The sequence below is a fragment of the Amblyomma mixtum genome, chromosome 3 (genome assembly GCF_055824585.1).
Source record: "Amblyomma mixtum isolate Tamu chromosome 3, ASM5582458v1, whole genome shotgun sequence".
NCBI classification, from domain to species: Eukaryota; Metazoa; Arthropoda; class Arachnida; order Ixodida; family Ixodidae; genus Amblyomma; species Amblyomma mixtum.
Window position 1 is genome coordinate 200,525,707 of NC_143014.1, and position 21,115 is coordinate 200,546,821.

At 47.4% G+C, this 21,115-nt stretch overlaps 1 protein-coding gene across 1 annotated transcript; it reads right to left on the reverse strand.

The window, feature by feature from the left end:
- Positions 1–1,686: 1,686 nt before the first annotated feature.
- Positions 1,687–20,719, reverse strand: LOC149353286 (uncharacterized). The gene is made up of 11 exons (XM_089575787.1): positions 20,553–20,719; positions 20,283–20,340; positions 16,814–16,950; positions 15,464–15,564; positions 15,165–15,325; positions 13,369–13,467; positions 10,051–10,165; positions 8,194–8,266; positions 6,600–6,665; positions 4,760–4,832; positions 1,687–1,818 (listed from the first exon to the last, which is right to left on the reverse strand). Exons 1-11 carry the CDS (start codon positions 20,717–20,719, stop codon positions 1,687–1,689), a joined length of 1,182 nt encoding a protein of 393 aa, XP_089431913.1.
- Positions 20,720–21,115: the final 396 nt, after the last annotated feature.

The following is a 21,115-nucleotide window of genomic DNA, read 5'->3' on the forward strand; positions in this document are numbered from 1 at the left end:
GGCAGCTTTCTCCCAGGCAGTGCCAGCCGTAAACCGACCTTGTCACGGCCAAACGATGATGGCCTGCGAGGAAGAAGATGCAAGAAAAGCAGGTTTGTGAGAGCGCGCGCCTTCAGATCCCTGTGGCGCCGGTCGTCCAGCCGAGCTATTAAAACGAAATGCGACTGCTGGCGCATGAGAATGAATAGCTGCCATTTTTTTTCCCTGTTCTTGTTTTTTCCTCATATTAAGAATAAATCTAGACAAGCGATAACTTATTTAGTTTTCAGACCAAACGAGATCATGCAAAGGTACTGTAAAACCCAGTAATTCGGATCTCACAGCACCGGAGGGAGAAAATCTCCAAATTAAACGAACGTCGAATCATTGGTGGTGCCAAACAAAATCACAATTAAGCATCCCACACTAACGTATATTTAGTTCTTGAATCAAAATGTGTCAACGTTAACTGCTTCGTGCAAAAAATTGCGCGGAAGTAACTTTCGGTAATAAAAAAGGGAAACATAAAACGGACACTACAGAAGTCCACCTCTCTTGTGTCCGTTTTATGTTGCTACCAACTAGCCCAGCAACAATTTCTAATTGGAAATAACTATTTTTTACACCAATTAATGGACAAGTGCGCGCACACTGTCGAATGAGGCAACACATACATCATCTAGGACACTCAGTGCATCAACAGCCTCCTGCCTCACAACCCCCGGAAAAAAAAAAATAACGTACACCCTGCATGCATGCACACGCACACTACGTAATGTAAAACTTTTACAGGCTCCGCGATAACACCAAGAACAGCACGGTCCGCGACGTACACGCAAGAAAAACAGACACTGGCAGAGTGCTGCTCAAAAAAAAAAACCTCCCGTCGAACCTTCTTCAGTGATAATTGTAGTGAAGAATATGGCGCCTTACCATTTCGGTTGCATACCAGCACCACTCGTGCTAAAGCGGCGAGACCTCTGTCGTTCACTCACCATCACCACCACCCCACCTCCGGAGCCTGTCTGCACATGCGAGCTCCGCCGCGTGTCGGGATTAACGCAAACGCGGACAAACTTCTCCGAATTAACGAGACATTCATGATGATGACTTTTTATGGCGCAACAACAGCTTTGGTCAAAGAGCGCCATGGCAAAAAGTGTTTCGGTATACTCGGTATAGGGGTCGAAGACCCATTTTCCCAAGCATTTGACCTTAGCGAAGCCGAGCACTAGGCGAGGGGAAAGCTTGTCCCACTTGATAGCAGGCGTACCCGGTGGCACTGGGGATCGAACCCCGCTCCTCTCGCATGCGAGGCGGATGCTCAAACGACTCGGCCACCGCTGCGATGGTTAACGAGTGTTAAACACCGTATAGTACATACATATCAGACGGGACCAGCCGGAGTTTCCGAATTATACAGTTAAATTGGGAATTAACGAGGTTTTACTGCATTCGCAAAATGAGTTAATAACGAATGGCTATTTTTAAGCCACCGCATTTAAATAGGAAATATCAATGACGAATCGTGCGGAGCACTCAATTACGGCAAAAAGTCCGGCAGCTTGGTTGCTTGCATTAGTTGGGAAGCTTCCGGCGAAGGATGGTGTGCGCTATTAGGTTTGAGGAGACCCGAATATAGACATCATGGGAGGCAATAAATATGGATTAGGGGGGCCGCCACCGAGAAGTGTGAGCGACTGGAGCCTACGGGCGTTCCGTCGACGATGGCCAGTGTGAGGGCCAGAAGCGCTTGTGAGCCTGCAAGGCCACGGTGGCGAGAGACAGGCCCAGCCAGATGCCCAGGTATCCGCTCAGGTAGCCCAAGACCTCCACCCGCTGCACGCGCGAAAGGAGTGCCGAGCAGTCAGGGATGTGTACAACAATTAGTCTGCCCAGAAATTGGCCCCACATTGAAGAGCCTAGGCGGACGTTCCGCGCGCGCAGAAAGGTTTTCTTACATCGGTGTTACGTGGGCATTCGAGGCTTGGAATAGCTTTCGGACTCGAGGGAGGCAGCCAAACTTCTCTGCCTCCGAGCGCGTTTGGATTTCCAGCGGCTTTATTTTGGCTTTTTTGCAAGCACCAGCAATTCATGCACCAGTAACTAGCGCAAAAATGGTCATATCTTGAATTGTGTTTCAGTGAAGAAATGCTACCATAACAATGAAAAAAAAAAAGGCAACGGTGTCGGAGTTAACTAGTCGTGCAGTATGCGACAAAAAATCAAGGGCGGCGAGGCGGCATTATGGTAGGAGCACTTGGTGAGTACCTCGACCTCCTCCGGCGTGTGTCTGAGGTTATGGTGCAATGCCTCAAAACGTACAACATCGCTAGCTAACCCAACGACTCCATTGTTTTTGGCTTGCGAACTTGGTAAACTTTCTCTTATGACCCATTGTAACTCGTGTCCAATAGCTAGCCAGCTATGGCGTGCATGACAGAGACACTGACCTTTTTCTGTTAGAAACGGATTTTTTTTAGGGCGGTTTATCGTCCCAAAGCGACCCAGGCTATGAGGGATGCCGTGGTGAAGGGCTCCGGAAATTTCGACCACCTGGGGTTCTTTAACGTGCACTGACATCGCACAGTACACGGGCCTTTAGAATTTCGCCTCCATCGAAATTCGACCGCCGCGGCCGGGATCGAACTCGTATCTTTCGGGCCAGCAGCCGAGTGCCATAACCACTGAGCCACCGCGGCGGCCAGAAACGAATTTCACAAAATCGATTTGGTGTAATATTGTTAGATTTTTTTTTTAAACCGAAAACTTTAGCCTCTAGCTTTACGTCACAACAGCATCACGGAAGTGCGCATACAAGCTGCCGCCCGTGGTACATCAAGTTCTTGCTAGTGGCATGGTGCGTCTAATCAAAATATGTGAACTCAGTCGCGGCGAAATCTTCAAGACATGTGCTGTGTGTGATTTAGCGCGTGTACAACCCATCTTGTATGCCAACTCAATAACGCCGCCTCTGCAGAAGCACCTTTGTTTCTGACCGTTCCTTAACGCTGACGGGCTTTGCCTTTGCTCGCTTCTAACACGTTTCATACATACGTTGGTCGCCGCTTTGTTCTTTGATACCTGCCATGCGGGTTACATGAGCCGCAAAAAAAAAAAAAAAATTTGGGGCGCCTTCTAAACGATTCTTTGATGGAAATGCGAGGAAATGCGATAGCAGCTAGGTTGTCGATTTTGCCGTCTACGCTGCATTTCCGATGTCTTTCCTGCGATTAGATTTCATGTAGATGCAAGCACAAAGAACCGCTTCCGAGAGGCACCGAAATGCAGCCTCCCTATCCGGGAGCTCTAGGCAGACGGACGCTCGGCGCCCCATCGCCGCACATATACCATCGTTTCTCGCCAAGAATCGCTTGAAACCACATTTTCCCGCCATTTTAACATCACGCCACCTTTTCTAGGCAAAACCGGTTGAAACTAGATTTTATTTCCCTTTCAATTTCTTGTCACCTTTTCGCGCCAAAACTGCAAGTCCACCCACTATACCAACTTAATCCATGTTAGATGGGCCAACTGCCAAATTTTGGGAGTGGGAAAAGATGGTAATTTTAGGGGGGGTGAGCCAAGGGCGAAATTCTGGGGGTAGGCCAAGTGGAAAATATTTTGGAGGTGACCCAAGTGCCAAATCTTGGCAGTGGGCGAACTGCCAAATTTGTGGTTGACCAAGTGTCAAATCTTGCTGATGGGCCAGGTGCCACATCTTGGGTTTGGGCTCAGTGCCAAATTTTGGGGATGGGACAAATGGCAAATTTTCTGTGCTGCGCCAGTTGCCAAACGTTGGGTGTGGGTCATGTGTCAGAATTTGGTGGTGATTCAACTGCCAAATTTTGGGGATGGGACAAATGGCAAATTTTCTGTGCTGCGCCAGTTGCCAAACGTTGGGTGTGGGCCATGTGTCAGAATTTGGTGGTGATTCAACTGCCAAATTTTGGGGATGGGACAAATGGCAAATTTTCTGTGCTGCGCCAGTTGCCAAACGTTGGGTGTGGGTCATGTGTCAGAATTTGGTGGTGAATCAACTGCCAAATTTTGGGGATGGGACAAATGGCAAATTTTCTGTGCTGCGCCAGTTGCCAAACGTTGGGTGTGGGCCATGTGTCAGAATTTGGTGGTGATTCAACTGCCAAATTTTGGGGATGAGCCAACTACTAAGTTTTGGAGGTTGGCCTAGTGCCAACTTTCGTGGGTGGGCCAACTGCCAAATTGTCAAATTTTGGGGGTCCTTGGGAATTTCAAATTCGGCGGTGCTCTCTGGTTCCTGTGCGTTCACATGACCCTGATGACGTTGTCTCGCAAATGACCAATCAGGGAATTTCGTTACGGAGAAAACGGGCACTTTTTGCAAGACGACAACTTCAATGCTACCGCAATAAAAATGTACGCAGAAATCGCGTCTGTATGTGCACATTTCTGGGAGACTTGCATATGCGAGTGCAGAGTTTTACCCTTCTTCAGGGTTTATCAAGCTCGCGAACCCTAAAATTAGAATTAGCAGTAGATAAAGCTGGTGCTGTTAATTGTGAGGAGATATCCAAAGTGGTCTCATTGCATATTTTCGTACACGTAAAAGGAGCCGCCTATTACTTGAAGCTTGCTGCAAAACTAGACGCAGCGTTATGCGCACTTGTCCATTTAAAATGAATTGCCGGCTGCTGACGGGCCAGGATACGAAGCTCAGGGATCGGTACGCAGCAACTAAGTAGCGACTTTTCAGGGGCCCGTCGCATGCTCGCATGCGAGTGACCATGCATATACTTACAGTGATCACGGGCACGTACTGGACCACTTGCTGCACGTCGGAACTGAACTTCACTTCGAGGCCGACGCTGTTCCTGAAAGTGTTCACCTGCTCATCCTTCATGTTTGTCTTGCATGCGTACATATTTAAAAGCCCCATTATTTGCTCTCCCTACTGCAAATATTGACTTATTCTTCGATTTTTTTTCACAACCAAAAGATGGACTGCGGCGAAGCTTGAAATAGAGTTGGTATCACTTTTTTTTTCTTGTTTAAGCGTGTAATGCCCAGGCACTGTTATGTAGTTATGAACTCGCAGTATAACTTCACTAATGCTCCCTTCATTTTGCAATAATGTTAGAAAGTGAGATATTTATTAAGAAAAATAATTAGAGCATAATTAAGGTTGGCTAATACTATTGACTTCTCAATGCCAAAGGACGATAAAACTGCGGGAAAATTGCGCGCGCATGTAGTAAATCAAGAACCAAATTCAATACTTCATCGCCTGCCAATGCAGCATTACGATTACTGGAATTTTAGGCTATTTTGACGTTAGGGTTAGCTTTTGTGTGAACCAGTAGGCCTTCTGCAGCTGTGGCTGCTAACACTTGGACCTTTATTTGATAAACATGCTGCAAAAACGTTTCTGCAGTTATGTTAGAAAATAGTGTAGTTCTGCGAGCTCAAATGAAAATCATTCATACTTTTACTCTTTATATCACATGTGATACTCTCAGCATTAGAGGTTAACGGGGATTGGAATGGCAGTGAACGAACAGCTCTTGCGGGAGGAACGGATACAGAATGAGCGAAAAGAGGAGGCATGAGTCTCACAGGAATTTCCTCTTTCGGAGCTGCACGATGGAAGACAGTACTGAACTGAATTCGGACATCCAGGCTAGCCATGCTCTTAACAGCGATTCGGCGTATATCACATCAGCGTGGTGGATACATCGCCACTGCTAGGCACATAGACATACAGCGCCCAGAAATACGGCTCCGCCTGTTCAAGTATAAAAACTTTTCCCTTCATTCATACACTGCTTCCTATCTGGGAAATATTCGAAAGTAAATTAGCTAGAGTTCTCTGTTGCGGTCGCTCAGTGTAGAGGGCCACTGGAACTCTCCTCTGTTGGGGCAACATAAAATAAGGTGCTGTAGCGTTTTCTCTGCATTGAATAGCTTCCAATTTTGAGCGGGAGATTGCGACTGCTACAAAATGGTGGCTGGCAAACCACGAGTGCGCCTCTATGTCATTTGGAGGATGTGGGCATAAGGCATCAAGAAATTCACGGGGCATGCTTCTATGGCCTCCGGTCATCGATGAGGAGCACTTTCGCCCTTTTTGTTTTCTTATTCGGCATTACCTCTGTTTAGGTCACTCGCGCTCTGTACACGTTAACACGATACACTAACGCTACGCTGTGTACTATCGCTCTAAGTGTGACCAATAGACGCAGGCAGTTTCGTATTGCAATTTGCTCTTTATAGAAAGATTGCGTTGTGTTCATTCTGCAGATTTCCTTTCGGGATCACAAAGTCACAAAATAGTGAGGAGGAGCTTGCTGTATAGCCGCAAGAAACCTTATAACTTGTGTAACTTGCACTTTTTCAACTGGTGAACAGAAACAGTGCTGGTGATTAAAAAAAAAAAAACAGATTCAACCGTGAGTTAAACGTGGAATGAAGGCCGAGAAAAATGTGACCCGACAGTTTTTGTCGGGATTTAAGTCGCAGTTTAACCTTTACCTTAGATCTGAAGACTTCGGGCCGCTAAACTGATATTACGCGCAATTTCTTCCTCAGTAGCCTCAAGACCGACTAAGATAACAAGTGCGTAAAAGATGGCGGATGCTTACTTTGGGCCATGCTTAAAGCCGCCTTCCTCGGTGACTCCTGAGAGCTTCACGTCGTACACTATTTCCCTGAAAGCAAAATTCGCGTTACTAAATTGATTCCTGCGGAAAAAAAAGAAAACTGTATGGGGGGGATGTTCAATAAAATAATAAAGTTGGCACAATGCACGGCAGGTGCGCTTTTGAAAATATGGAAACGCGACAGGACTGAGCACCTCCTATTTGAAGTATATCTGGAGTTCCCGGGTCTCTCTCTCTCTCTTTCTTTCTCTCTTCCTTCCTTTCTTTCTCTCTTTCTTTCTTTCTCTCTTTTCTTCTTTCTTTCTAACGTGCTGTTGCGCTGAAACACAGCCTCCAAGGGCTGAAACACAGCCTCCAAGAACAGCGGTGGCACAGTCGCGTCATGTGAGGGCGTCACAACAGATTCGAACAGATTCAAATTTTTTATATCAGTATCTCAGCAGCCAGCGCTTTCGTGTGAAAATGTATGGCGCAATTGTGAGGAAGGAGAGCGGAAGCGAATGTTCAACTGTGAGTCAACGTTTAACGACTCCTCTTCTCTCATTTCGAAAGTACTGCTGTGGAAGAGTAGGAACTGGAATTATGGCACAGTGGTAGAGGCGTAATCATTTCAATCAGTGGCTCAGGCGGAGCAATTGCCAACAGACCGCTGTAAGGCTGATCCCGCCTGTACGTTTACACCGTCACCACCACCATCACCCATCCCCATCGTCCCTCTAAGACCGCCTACCGGTCGAAACCAGGCGCTTGAACCGGCTTTTTGGGGTGAATAATTTGCAGCTTCCGGTTCGTCGCGAATAAGCGGCATTGAGCATTTGCGCCAGTATCTGTTGAAGGAAATATACTGAAAGTCATTCTGCGCTGGGCATTAAGCTGTTACGACTCAGGTAATCTAATGGACGTGGACTCTGTCAGAAAATGTGACAACTGCTGAACAAAGCAAAAGCACGAACTAGAGCAGGGCATCAGTTCACTGAACGAAGCACGAATTTTTGTTGTTGAAACGTTAAAGGAGAAAATCTCCACACTCCAAAATGCAAACCAAACAAATACAACTGCATCGGGCCGTGCTGAAGTAATCATGCAGAAACAACTTGCTAACGGCTCTCACGTTATAATCAGGCCTATTGCGCGGGGAGCGCTGTACGGGGTGCATAAGCGGAAGCACCCCCCTAATAGGCGCAGCGTGTAGAAGAAATGAGTAACAAGGTGATGTCGTCCGAGACAAGTCTTCGTAGTGTGGTGTGCAGAGACACTGCTTTGGGATTTTTAGGTAATCAAATTAGAAGGTAAGCTTTTCTCTCCCCTTCAGGAAAGTAATTATCATTCCCTTGTTTCGCTGCAAAGAAGCGAACACCTTGTTGTTAAATTTGCCCCACGGGGCAGGGGAGCGTAGCTAAATTCTTCGAACTGTTTCATTTTTCTGGTGGTGAAATTTGTGTGCTACGGAGAATCGCGTGTGAGTAGCAGCAACTGATAGCGTTCACGTGCTGGGAGTCTGCGCAAGGTGCGTTCTCGTCGCTTCTTGAATAAATGCTGTAGCTTCAATGAGCGACATGTAAAAACAAGCACTCACTCGCAGGGCAAGCCGCAGCGACGTTCGCAGCTCGTATATGCTCCACTTGCGTTCAGAGCGTGGAAGCAGGCGCCTGGGATAAGAAAAAAAAATATGTGCGACAGAAAATAGGGTTCAGATTTGGACGGCAGCCAGTACTGAATTTTCGTAATCAGGCAAACCAAGCCTGAGCAAAATAAGCCCAAAAAATGCAGATACCGTATTTTCCGGTGTATAAGACGCACCCTTGTATAAGACGCACCTGCCATATATGTAAGCTGTCACTGAAAAAGTTCGTATATAAGACGCACCCGTGTATAAGACGCACCCCAGTTTACCCAGTTAGGCTAGTGAGGCTTAATTAAACACGCTTGCGCGACTATCGCGAAATGCACCGTACCTGTGAGCAATTCTTAAGCAACGCTAAGTGATCAAAAAAGGCAACACTCACGCCATACCCGTCCACGTTTTAGCAAAAAAGAAAGAAAAAACGATACAGCTCCCCATATGTCCATAACAACATTTTATTTCTACTTCAAACCTTCGAAGTCTTCATCTTCAGATGCGCTATCAAAAGGTTCACCTATTTCTGGAAGCAACTCGGCTGAAACATGCACTACGTACACGGAGCAAAAAAAGTTGCAAAGGGTGACTAAAAAAGAACGCCGGCTTGTCTTGACAATGGCGAGAAGCACGATTGTCACCATCTTTTGGCGCTTCTCATTACTTTTGCTTAGGGCCTTCGAAACAGCCGCGCGTTTGTGATCCCGGAAGTCGTCATCCCCGCCGTTTCATGATAAAGATCACCTAGAATGTCGCTCACGGCGGTCCCGGTATTGAAGTATTAACCGTGTTACAACCGCGTTATTGGTAGTGACATTTTTTAGGTGAAAAAAGCTTGAGCATGAACCGGAGTAATCGATGAACTCGCAAAAAAAGATGAAAAATTCGCATATAAGACGCAACCTTGTATAGGACGCACCAGCAAGATTTTCGAAAAAAAGCCGCGTCTTATACACCGGAAAATGCGGTACGTATGGCAGCTTTGCATGTGTCGTCGTTACCCTGAACAGAAGTAGCGAAATGTACGGTTAGTAGCTGTATATAGTGAGGAAATTCGATCACATTTGCCATTGTGAGCACTGGGCGTTACTATAGTGGCTGTAAACGACCTTGAATCCTGTTTTGACATGTTTTGGAGCAGGGGCGCATTTATGGGCGACTTTGAAGGTAGCGGTTGAGGAAAAAGGGAAGGGGGTTCCTATGCGCACAATGTATTGCTTGGACTTTAATCGTCGAAAAATTAGGATTTTTCATCATTTTACTTCAATGAAAATTTCTCGCTGAGGGGCCGCACCCTTTTCCCTCATTTAATTCGACCACTGTTTCGGAGCAACAAAGTGATACGCATTATTATAAGTATATCATTCGGAATATGTGTGGAGCGACGTTCTCGGACATTTTCCACATGGTCTGGGCCTGCCCTTCCAATCCCCACCCATCCCAATCCTTCATCTCACGCGACAATTTTTAAATTTCGCGGGATTTATGTTAAGGTTAAAGAGAACAAGTACCATGCCAGAGGTACTTTGAAGAAAATAACTGAAGTGGGCATTTATCAACACGCTCCATACATTTTAAAACGAAAATTTACGCAAAAGTTGATAAAAAGTTAGCTAGTTTAGCTTTGTTAAATAGCAAATTAGTCGCATTTAGAGATACGCTTACCTGTTCGAGACACTGCCTGCGGCCCTACGCTAGCTGAATTTGCGTAGACTTCCTAGTTCTTTTTTTTTAAAGCTTGGTCCCACTTAACTGAAGTGCCGCCGTCCCAAGGTCAAGTTCGTGCTGGTCCCGAAAGCCGTAAAGAGCGTGCACCTGACTCCTGCAGCTGGCAGTTGGTCCATCCCACGGCGCCCGCGAACTCGTGCTGGGGACGCACGCAGCCGCACCGTTCTCGCTCCAGCTCCATGCTGCAGTGCTGCATGCACGACTGCCCGTCCGGGCGCGAGATATACTCGCTGCTCTCTCGTACAATAAAAGACACACACAACGTACACATAACTGGTCGTGCCAATTTCGTGCCGGTACCTGCATTGTTTCGTACAAAGAAATATCATAAATGACCACGCGGGGCGTTATGATAGTCTATAGCTAAGGACTGCCCGCTGTATGGAAGACTTCAACGCGACGGAGCCCGAAGGCTCGCCTTTCTTCCCGTATCACTGCTCTCTGACAGGCTCCTCGCTCTTCTCGTAGCGTTAGTCACATACGAGTCGCAATCACAAACGCTGCGAGCGTGGCTCCCCCTATTATGCCTACTGCATTGTGAGGGTTTACGCTGTGCGGCTTGCGCCTTAGGTTGCCCTGCGAGCGTGTTAGGCCCGCGACAAGATACCAAAGTGCCTTGTGTCCATTTCTTTCGTCGAGCATCCGCAAGAACGCTTATATAGCTCACTCTGTTTTGCGTTAGCTAAATCAATACACGTGCGTGGCTCTGACTAAATTTTGGTACCTGCATACTGTACCGGCATCGACGTGACCTTTCCCAAGCAGAACAGGTAATCAGCAGAATATTGCAAACGTATTGGCAAAGACCAGTTCTACAAAGGACCAGGGCGAAACCATCAATTTGCAATACTGGGCCGATTGCCTATGCTGTTTGAGTTGTCAGCAGTGTCTTCGGTGGCTCTCCTCATTGAACTCCGTGATCCACATGATGCATTTGTTTATAATTTGGTGTTATTCAAAAGGTGTGAGCAGCGGGTTGCATAAAATAAAGATGTGGTCATGAAAGTTGCGCAGTTTCGTGTCTCCCTCGGCGCTGCACAAGGTGTTTCATCGAACATTTCGAGTTTTTTGTAGAAGTACGATTTTCAATGAAAAAGATGCTTTAACTATTGAACCATCGCACACACTTCGGTGCAACTGAATCTTGTAGCTGGCCGTTATTAATAACTGTATCTATTCTTAGCTTTTGAGAAATGTTGTTCTCTTAGGCGCACGTCGCTCAGCGAGGCAACATCAAGTGCGCAACAGCGGCTGCGTGGTTGACGACCCGAAAGGGGAGTGATTGGAAGAGTGACATAGTTTTCAATTTGTTCCGCCCACACCAATGCTGACGCGGCAAATGCGAATGTTATTTAGGTGGGTCAGGGAGTGGTCACTAATGTGGCCTGCATGGTCACGTGATCCCGGGGGGGGGTGCTAACCAGTGAAGATGTGCAGCTATTGTTAATGCAACTCCTCATAAAGCAGGAGAGAAGTCTTGGAATTTTTATTTGCCTTAAATTAATTTTGCATGATGCAACCTACAAATTTAACTTTCTTCTTTGCACCTTCCTGGCAGATTCTAGGTTCGACTTTGCCCCAGTGTAAGTATTATTGCAGCGAAGCACCCTTGCCGTGTTGCGATAATTAAAGGTACTATGCAATAAATTAATTGAGATTACGTGAATACGACGAGAGACAGGCATTCCATCACTCGTCACCCACACGCAACAATTTTTGAGCTAGCATCAATAACAATGAAGTTATAGACGATTAAAAATTACGCTCCTCCTCTCCCCCCCGCAACTCGTACACTCGGGACACGAGAAAAAATGAAAGAAAACAGCTCTGGCACTGGGCCCCGCCCATGAATACGTCATTCGATGACGTTCGTTTGCGACTTCCGGTTGTTGCACCCAGCACCCCAGCAGCAGCGTCGGCAGCATCTCTCCGGTCTCTCTTCGCCCTCCTGGATTGCGGCGCGCGTCGGATTTCTTAGCTTGTCGCTGCGACAAAGGCACTGCGAGTGGCTCTCGAACTCCCGACAGAAAGAGGCGGCAGTGGTAAATTGAAACCATATGCGCGAAGGCAATGCCCTGGCTCGCGCTTGCCCGAGGGGGTCGCGCAGCGGCACGAGGAGACGATTTTCACGGCTACCGGAAGTGTGCCCGTGACGTCGTGGCTGCTGTGGCTCATGCGAATGACAGCGTGTGGTGGCCTGCCGACGTCACGGGACTAGTGACGTCTATTTTCCCGACTTTAGTTTCAAAATCGGTCACTACAAAAACACCAATCGGCCCACGAATTAAAAAAAAAAAACACGGTTTTAAAAAAATCATAATAAATTGCCGGCTCAATTCCGAAGACTCATGCTTGGTGTGAATGTTTCTTAGCATCATTTCTAAGCACTGAAAACATTTACAGCGACTTTTAATTCGTTGCATAGTCCCTTTAATGGTGAGAGCTTGAACAGTTCTGGGGCCGTATTCTATAAGGATCCATTTGTCCATTTTTTATTTCGGATTCATTTGGTCTTCTAGCATTGGGCACTGTTGTGCAGTGACGTAGCTGCGGCTTTCAAGCGTCCGTGGGAAGCGATCGGACAAGTGGCTTATTGGTGACAGTCCTCGCCATTGGTTGCATACCGCAGGCAGTGTTTAACGGTGCGTGCGGCGAATGGAGAAGGCTATCGTCGACGTTGGGACCCGATATACCTTGTGATCTGTGCGACTGGCCGCTTGCTACTTTCGTCTGATGCGGCCGTCATGTTGACGTCAATCCAAATGAAATGAAAAATGGATATCCATTTCAAATGGATCCTTATAAAATACGACCCCTGTACTTGGTGGATTCTCAGTGATGAGGACATGATTATTTTATAGCCCCTGCATGTGTATTTAGGGCGAATTTAAGTGTGTACACCGTGGCATAAATTCGACCTTTAAATTCTGGCTTAGAGGTAGAACGCTTTAGCAGGGGTGTGGCGGGGGCAAGGGGGAGGGTACAATAAGGAGTTTTAGAATACGGGGACCCTATCAGTTGGGGGGATAGGGAAATAGTGTCCCGCCAGTGTGCATGCGCAGAACAGTAACCCGAGGGGTTTTATTGTTGGGCGCATGCGCAATGGCGGGGTGCTATTCCCCTATCCGGCAGAACACCCTTTCATAAAATTGCCTGATGTCTACTTCCGCCGAAATGTGGTCGGCTTCCCTTAAACGGTCAAATTTTCCCTACACTTTAGCTTACTTGCAGTCAGACATGGCATCGTCCACCCATTTCCTCCTCTGCCGCAAGAAAAAAACACACACACACACACACATACACACATAAAACAAAGAAACAACTACGCCCTACCCGTCATCGCAGCGCGATGCCGTTGAACGTCAAGTGAGGGGCCGTATACAAAGTCTCAGATAATTCACTCACATCGTAGTTGAGGTACCCCTCGAAAGCAGGGTAGATGCCCCGGGCGATGTAGTCGGAGCATTGTGACTTGTATGGTGATGGTAGACGCTGGACACGGCGCTGTTCAAACGCATCAAGAGGACAGAAAAACGAAGAAGTGATTTGTCTGCTCTTTGCAGACGTTAAAACGACCCTGAAAATGTAAGTGCGCAAAATAAGGTCGAAAAAGGCACGCGGTGCATTTTCATGGGTTTTATTTCCATTAAAGGAATTTCAGGGATTCATACATGATTACTATCGCTGCTTTAAAATCTCACTTAAGAAGCGTGAGCAATTCAACGTCATGAGTATCACTAAATGCACAGCGCCGTGTTTGGCTTTGTTCATTTTTCAAACCCCTTCAAGAAGCTGCGAAAGCCTATAAACATATTCCACTCAGACTGAAGCAGGCTAGTTTACGGTGCCTGGCTATATTTGATAACAAGAGCTATCTTAACTCGCCAGATAGCGCGGTTTCTGGTACAAAGCATGCCTTCAAATTTCGCATCCAGAAACGTCATGACATACTGCCGTCACGCACGAGAAACATTGCTTTCACAAAGTTAGTTATACATCTCTGGAACCAGGCAGCCTTTCCCATAGCAGTTTTCCGTGCGGTTCATTGCTATATTGACTAGCACACCAATAATATCTTTGTGAAAGCGAATCCTGCTCTTGGATCGCTCTTTTGCAGGTAACAATGAAAAGCAAGCCTGCGGGAGCCGTCTGGGTACTGAAAAATGCTACGTAGAACTACGACGCTTTCCATTTGTTATCTCGAGGAAGCGATACCTCAATAGCAAGGATGTTTGGTTTGGTTTTATCGGGTTTAACGTCCCAAAGCGACTAAGGCTATGAGAGACGCCGTAGTAGAGGGCTCCGGAAATTTCGACCACCTGGGGTTCTTTAACGTGCACTGACATCGCACAGCACACGGGCCTCGAATTTCTCCTCCAAAGAAATTCAGCCGCCGCGGCCGGGATCGAACCCGCGTCTTTCGGGCCAGCAGCCGAGCACCATAGCCACTGAGCCACCGCGGCGGCTCAATAGCAAGGAGACGATATGTGAATTGAGGACAGGTTTCTCAGCCATCAGTTTCGGAATGATAGTCCCAGGAAGTGAGGCTGCAACGCACAGTCGCCCCGATTTAATCAAGCATTTTACGCACATCTCTTCTCCCGCCCTGTCGCCCTGCCAATTCACTTCCATCCCTTCCGCCCGATCCCTTTCCTTGAGTGCCTGACTATCGTCGGCGCATTTAGAATACCAGCTCGCCGTCGTCAGCCAAGCGCAGGACATCCTCAACCCTCGATTTTTACCGATCATAGACTGTCTCTCTCTCTCTCTCTATTGAAGAGATTATATTCACACTCACTTCATTCAGGTCACTTGACTTCTCTGTCTTTCATTTTTAGACATTTTTTTTTTTGCTTGGTGTTGCATGCCGGCCACTGAAGCTACCGTAACTGCCATTGTAAAACGTCAGCCGCACATGTCCTTGCGATATTATGGCACGCATGGTCGGTTGCGTATTGGCAGCAGGAGCAATGGTGCCACTGAATCGCTAGCGGTGTTTTGAAACATTTTAAAGACCCGAGCTCAAGTTTCCTGTTCGCCTCGGTTCGATGCGGATGGCGCGCAGTTTGAATGGGCTTGCGTGTGAAATAACTGAGCCTTTCGAGTTGCAGCGGCCGATAAGCGTGTTGAGCACCGACGTCACCATGGTAAAATGAAATGACCGAAGGCACGCAGGCGCGCGCGAGATAAAACAGCGATACCTGACTGACGGCCACAGTGAGTAACTTCCCTGGTTGGAGCGCCACAGCGGTCAGCTTGTCAGCAGGGCAGGTGCGTGCTTGGTGCACAACAGTGGCCAGAGAGCCCGTGTCGTAGAACACCATGGTGCGCCCAGGGTCCCACGAGGCGTGCAGCTGCAGTTCTGTTTAGAGTGATCGATTGATTACTTTCTCGACCGACCATTTGGTTGGACGATTGATTGATTTATAGATTTATAGATTTGGTTAACAAATTGATTGATTCCATTAAGTCAGTGAGTGAGAGAGTGACGTAGGCGCACCCCAGCTCCACGGCGAGGGGCACCGCCTGAAGTGCGAGTCGTTCCAAGCGTCCATCGTGTAGCACTGCTGGGTGACCGGTCGAAAGTAGGTCCGCTTCAAGCTGCGCCCAGAAAGTAAAGTCAGAGAGTGGTTCTGCACCTTAGGAGTTTCCTGGCAGTCTTCATGCCACTAATTATGTCGGTATGCACGAGGAAGGTAAAGCGAATGCCTCCCGGTGCTAGCGAAATTAGCCGGTAGTCTATGGAGATGTAAAACTACAAGCAAAAGGAGGTCAGTGAGGTCTATAAGTCCTGTTTAACCGTTTTTGAGTATTTTCTTTTCTCTGGCTCCTCTTGAATGACCACGGCATGCAGGAGGAGTCCATTTGTAGAGAGCAGTGCTAGGAGAAGATTGTGGAACCGGTGGAAGAAAACGAGGGGACAGCGGTTCATCAGGTGGAAATGATAAGACTGCCCAAATGGCGGCAGTTATACGCAAGACTAGCATTCATGATTAGTGGCTCACTGAGAACTCCTGCCTTCCCAGTACACGGAGAAAGCACCTGCGTATGCGTCTGTGAACATCTGCCCATTTGTCTGCCTTGCTATTGATCTACTAAAAACCACAGATTTGACTTTTAGTTTTGGTTCCGCTTGTACTCATACTATATCCCTTTCAGATATCTTTCAAGCTGTTTGTTTATGCTAATTTAGGTTCGAGTGGGGAACCATGATGGGAATGTCTTTATCTGCGTTTAGAACTTGCGTCTGTCTGCTGGGAGATGCCCAGTATAGAGAACATTATGAACTTTCTGAAGCACAGAGAAAAATTAGAGCCCCCTTTTTGCTCAAATGTGCTCTTAGGTGCGTTGGTTGCACTGCTGCGAGTGCTGTTAAGTGCTCAAAAGTGCTACTGCCTGATGAAATGCATGTTTTGTTTTGTTCTTACCGCCACCGCAAAACGCGTTCGTACTGACTCTCACCTTTTCGAGTGCTGCTGAAGAAGAGGGGAAACGATACGACTTTGACCATATACTCACCAGAGAGCAACACAGGTCCTAAAGGAAGCCGAGAAGGCTGCTTATGGCACTCAGCCTATTTACACATCTGGCGCGCCTGCGATCCCGTTGTAAAATATATGGGACAAATTTTCCGTTGCCGGGTGTCAGCAGGATATACGACTCCCTCAGAAAGGAAAGCGCGAGCGAAGAGGGAGAGCCTGCTCGGTGCATCATGGTAGTAGGCTTGTTTGCACTGGTTACTGCCGGTGTGGAGTAACGCCGCACGTTAGCAAATACTGAAAGTGCGCGCGCTGAAGTCATTGCATTGATAATTGACGATCACTAACCTAGACTGACCCCCCACGCTCACCTGGGCACGCAGTCAAAAGGTTCGCATCGTGGGTCTTCTGAGGCAAGGTTGCATTGGAAGATCTCCTGAGGCAAGTAGGCGCCGTGGATCCGCAGGTCCGGACTGTACTGGGGGTGAAACACGCCGTACGTGATCGTCTGGGAAAACGGAAGGTTATTATATTAACTGTCAGCGGCGTGACCGTGCAATGTTTCAAACGCCGTGTCCTTTGTTATCCCCGTTTTCCTGCTACCACATTGAGATTTTATATGGTCCCCAAAGGAAAGTGGTGGCACTCCCACGCCTCATTGTTCTGCATCCTATCTGTGTGTCACTCCATAAGCCCATTCACAGATTATCAGCGCGGTTCCAAGTTCTTTGACATATAGAAAAAAAAAGCTATTTGGTTTATCATCCTCACCTAGTACAAAGAGAAACCGCGATCGCTCATGTACTAAAAAAAGAAAAAATAGGAAGAAGGAGAAGAAATGAATAAAAAAAAAGGAAAAAAGCAGAGAACCGTTTCATTGCTTCTATCGACGTACTACCAGCGGGTTCGATGCGTATTTCTCCGAAGTGTACTCTTTTATTCGGCGATGAAATTTAGATACATCACGTTGAAATGATTGCTTCAAATCTCCTATTTTCCGGGAAAGAGTAAGTCCCCACTAACGGCAATGTACTTGTGCCACCGCCGTAGAATAATGATGGTGGCTCTTTTGCCCCATATGCCTCGCCGGACCTCGCGCCTTTGGACTTCTATATACTTTCTTTCATGAGGGAACATACGATGGGAACGTTCGTTGCATCCTACGAAGAGGTTTGTAATGCAAATCAAATCAAATCAAATCAAATCAATTTATTTAGCATTTCTTTCAATACAGAAATAAATGCAAGGATAAGAACAAAAAGCTGCTTCTCGAGCAGCTTGACAACGGTTCTTACCCCTTGTTTTCTCTTGGCAACGGATAACAGCAGAAATAATACAAAGCTGCGATTAAAATTGTACGAAGATAAGAGCATGTAGTATACATAGAAACTGTAAACACAAAATATATAGTAAACACAAAATACATAATATACATAGTAATTCCAAACAAAAATGCTGCATATTAGTAAAAAGTAATAATACTGGTTCAATGTAACTGATAGACATGGATTCAATAAGACGAATACTAATACTTAATCACCAATATTTTGCACACTGAAGAACATCTAACGGCGAAATTGATATATGGCTATACAGGACTAAAAACATTTCCTGCTACATTTGCAGGCATAGAAGCACAGACCACAGTTTTACCACAGACAGTGTAATGCAGCCACCATTAAAAATACGTGCACAAAAGGCTGCAATAATAAAACAAGATTTCAAAACATTGACGTTACCTCCCTAAATTGTGAGTGAACAAACGCTTAAGGTGTTGTTTCGATAGTGTGTGGATGTCCGTGTTTGAATTATGATAGTTGTTAAGTAAAGTAGGCATAATGTATTGTACTCTGTTGTGACCATGATTCGTGCGGGAAAACGGCACCAACCATACTTCTCTTGTTCTTATATTGTACGGCACCTCGGGTGGTTTTGTTAAATTGCATAATCGTAGAAAAGGCATCCGATTAAATTTCAGGGAATATTTGTATTTTAAAATTGTATGCAATGTACCGTTGTTGCCAACGCCTGCCCTTATACTCCTTCGGCGAGCGCCTCAGAGAATTCCTCCATGAACAAAAATAGTCCGTTTATTTTTCTTGGTACCTAAGCAAGAATGCAATAACAGGAAAATAAATTATCAGTTCTGAATATTTGATGCCTCTGGCTTGTTTGATATAGTCAAATATCAAAAAGCTGTTTTCATTTACTGTTGTGATTTGAAGGCGGAGTAATACAGGGCGCCGCGGACCATGGCCCATTGTTACCGAGTGGCGTCTTTTTTTAAGTTTTCTTCTACCATAGTTGGTAGTCCACCGAAGACTGACGCGCTCTTGTGAAAGATGCGATTGCAAACGTTCGTCTGAATGCAACATCTTTCAATCACATTGCTTTGTTAAAGGTTATAAACGAGATATAATAAACACTCCTGTTTTTAGCAGCCGAAAATGACTTACGCGAGCTAGTTAACCTGTCTATAATTAGCGGAGATGATGCTCCTGCGCAGAGAGATATCAGTATTCTGTAGCTGCTTCCCGTTCACAGGTTATGAATGCCAACCACAACACGACAAGAATAGAAGCAAGGACACTAACGCTTGCTGTGAAGCACTCGCAGGGGAAGCAGTAGAGCCATGCTAATTTCCTGCGACGAAACCTATGACGATTCCCTCAGAGCAGGTGCAAATGGCTCTTATCTAGCAGCTGTCCGCATAGAGCAAAAAAAAATGGCTGGGGTTTATCTCTGGTTAAACCTGGAGGATTGCGAAAGCAACATCTTCGCGTAGCTGTTGCGTGAGCTACATTGACCATAGTCTCGCCGTTTCGCGTGCTCTTGCACGACCATACTGCGCATGCGCGAGGAGCAAGTGACGTCACTACGCACAGCTGACGTGCCTCGCCGCGCGCGCTCGCCTTCCTTTCCTTAAAATGATCGGAGTGTAAAACGTTCACAACGCCAGCGCCAATGAACACAATGAACGCCGATGGCTTATGGCTTCAGCGCCGCGTTTCTGGCACAACCTTGTCAATGCCTGCAGCTCACATCTCTCTCTCTCATCACCCCACGTACCTATAAGCACGATTCAGGCGTCGACTGACCCAGGGATCCATTATGCGCACTTCCGTTCCTTAAAATGATCGGAGTGTAAAACGCGGTCAACGCCAACGCCAATCAACACAACGAACGCCGACGGCCTATGGCTTCAGCGCCGCGTTTCTGGCACAACGTTGTCAATGACAACGCATGCAGCGCACACCTGTCCCTACCGTCACTTAGCTAAAAAGCATGGTTGAGGTGTCCACCGTTCCAAGGGGGCAGTTATGCGCCTTCCCTCTGGTTCAGGTGTCCACCGAGATGTGGACACCTCGCCCTCACCTCACGCTACGTATATCCTGGCGTAGCAGAGCTAAGCCACTGCCAGTTTTATATGTACCTCAAACCACGCAGATGGCAATCCGCAATCGCTGCTGCGCATCAGAGAGAGAAAGAGAGGGAGTCTGTCGGCGAGGGGATGGAGAGCGCGCGGCGGTGGCTCCGGCGGCGGCCGCAGCGCGCCAGCTGTGCGCCGTGTGACGTCACCCGCTCCTCGCGCATGCGCAGCTTGGCCTTTCCAGTGCTCCGCGAAATGGCTAGGCGACTAGCGTAGTGTTGCTTTAGCAACAAAATGCATGACGTAAGGCTGCAACATGCTTAATTCAGGTGGGCTTTGCAGCAGGCTTCCAGTATTGAGTGCGTAATCAGGCAGACTCAATTGCCAATCCGGGAATGGGTTTCTCGAAGCACGCACCGGTTACGAAATTCTCTCCAATGCGTACTACTGGTGCAGATGGTCTGACTCACCATGTCTTTTTTGGAGCAGTTGCCGCGAGTGTAGTTGCAGAGGCGATCAGTACTCATCCTGCGAGAAAAGCAGTGTGAAGAGCTTGTGTGCGGCAAAAAGCGTCTGATATCAGCGCACCTTCATGCGCGCACACTTTGCCCGTTAGCGTCCATGAAATATCGTCCCACAAGGGGCTCTAGGAAGCATGTAGTTTTGCAGGTCAGAAATATATCAGCTGCGCTCTTGCGCGCAAAAGTGTCATTCCGCTAGTAGTGAGAATCGGAACCTACCAGGCGTCCAGGCACACCGTCACTGCAGGGAACTCGATGCCCGTGCGGCTGACCTCCCACTGAACGACGCTGAAGTCGTAACGAAGGTAGCTGGTTATCACTCGCTGGCTCTGGTACAGGAAGCCGACGAGGCAGCCGAGGGCCACCAGTGCTCCTGCCGGGCTCATGGCCAGCGAAATATTCTACGACGCGGGTGGGGACAAAGCGACGGCCGGCAGTGCTGCGCTTCGCTTGACCTGGTCGCGAGCGAGCGTTCAGTGCCGACGGTTTACTAGCCGCACTCGTCCATAGCGACGCATCGATCGACATCCCTAATTAGCTGGCGTCTCGAAACAGACAGATGGTGCTCGTTTTAATTTGCGCCAGCCCATCGATGCGTATAGTCGATATCCATGAGCTCAGGTCACACACACGAGAGAGGAACGAGCTCTATTGGTAGCAGGAGTCGCATGACACGACCTTGCGGCAGTAATCTCTTTTATTTTTTTTTCTGTTTTCCAAGGGGGGGGGGGGGGGGGCTTTTTGCAAGGCGGCTCCGAGAAAAATTTTGTCGCGCTAACGCA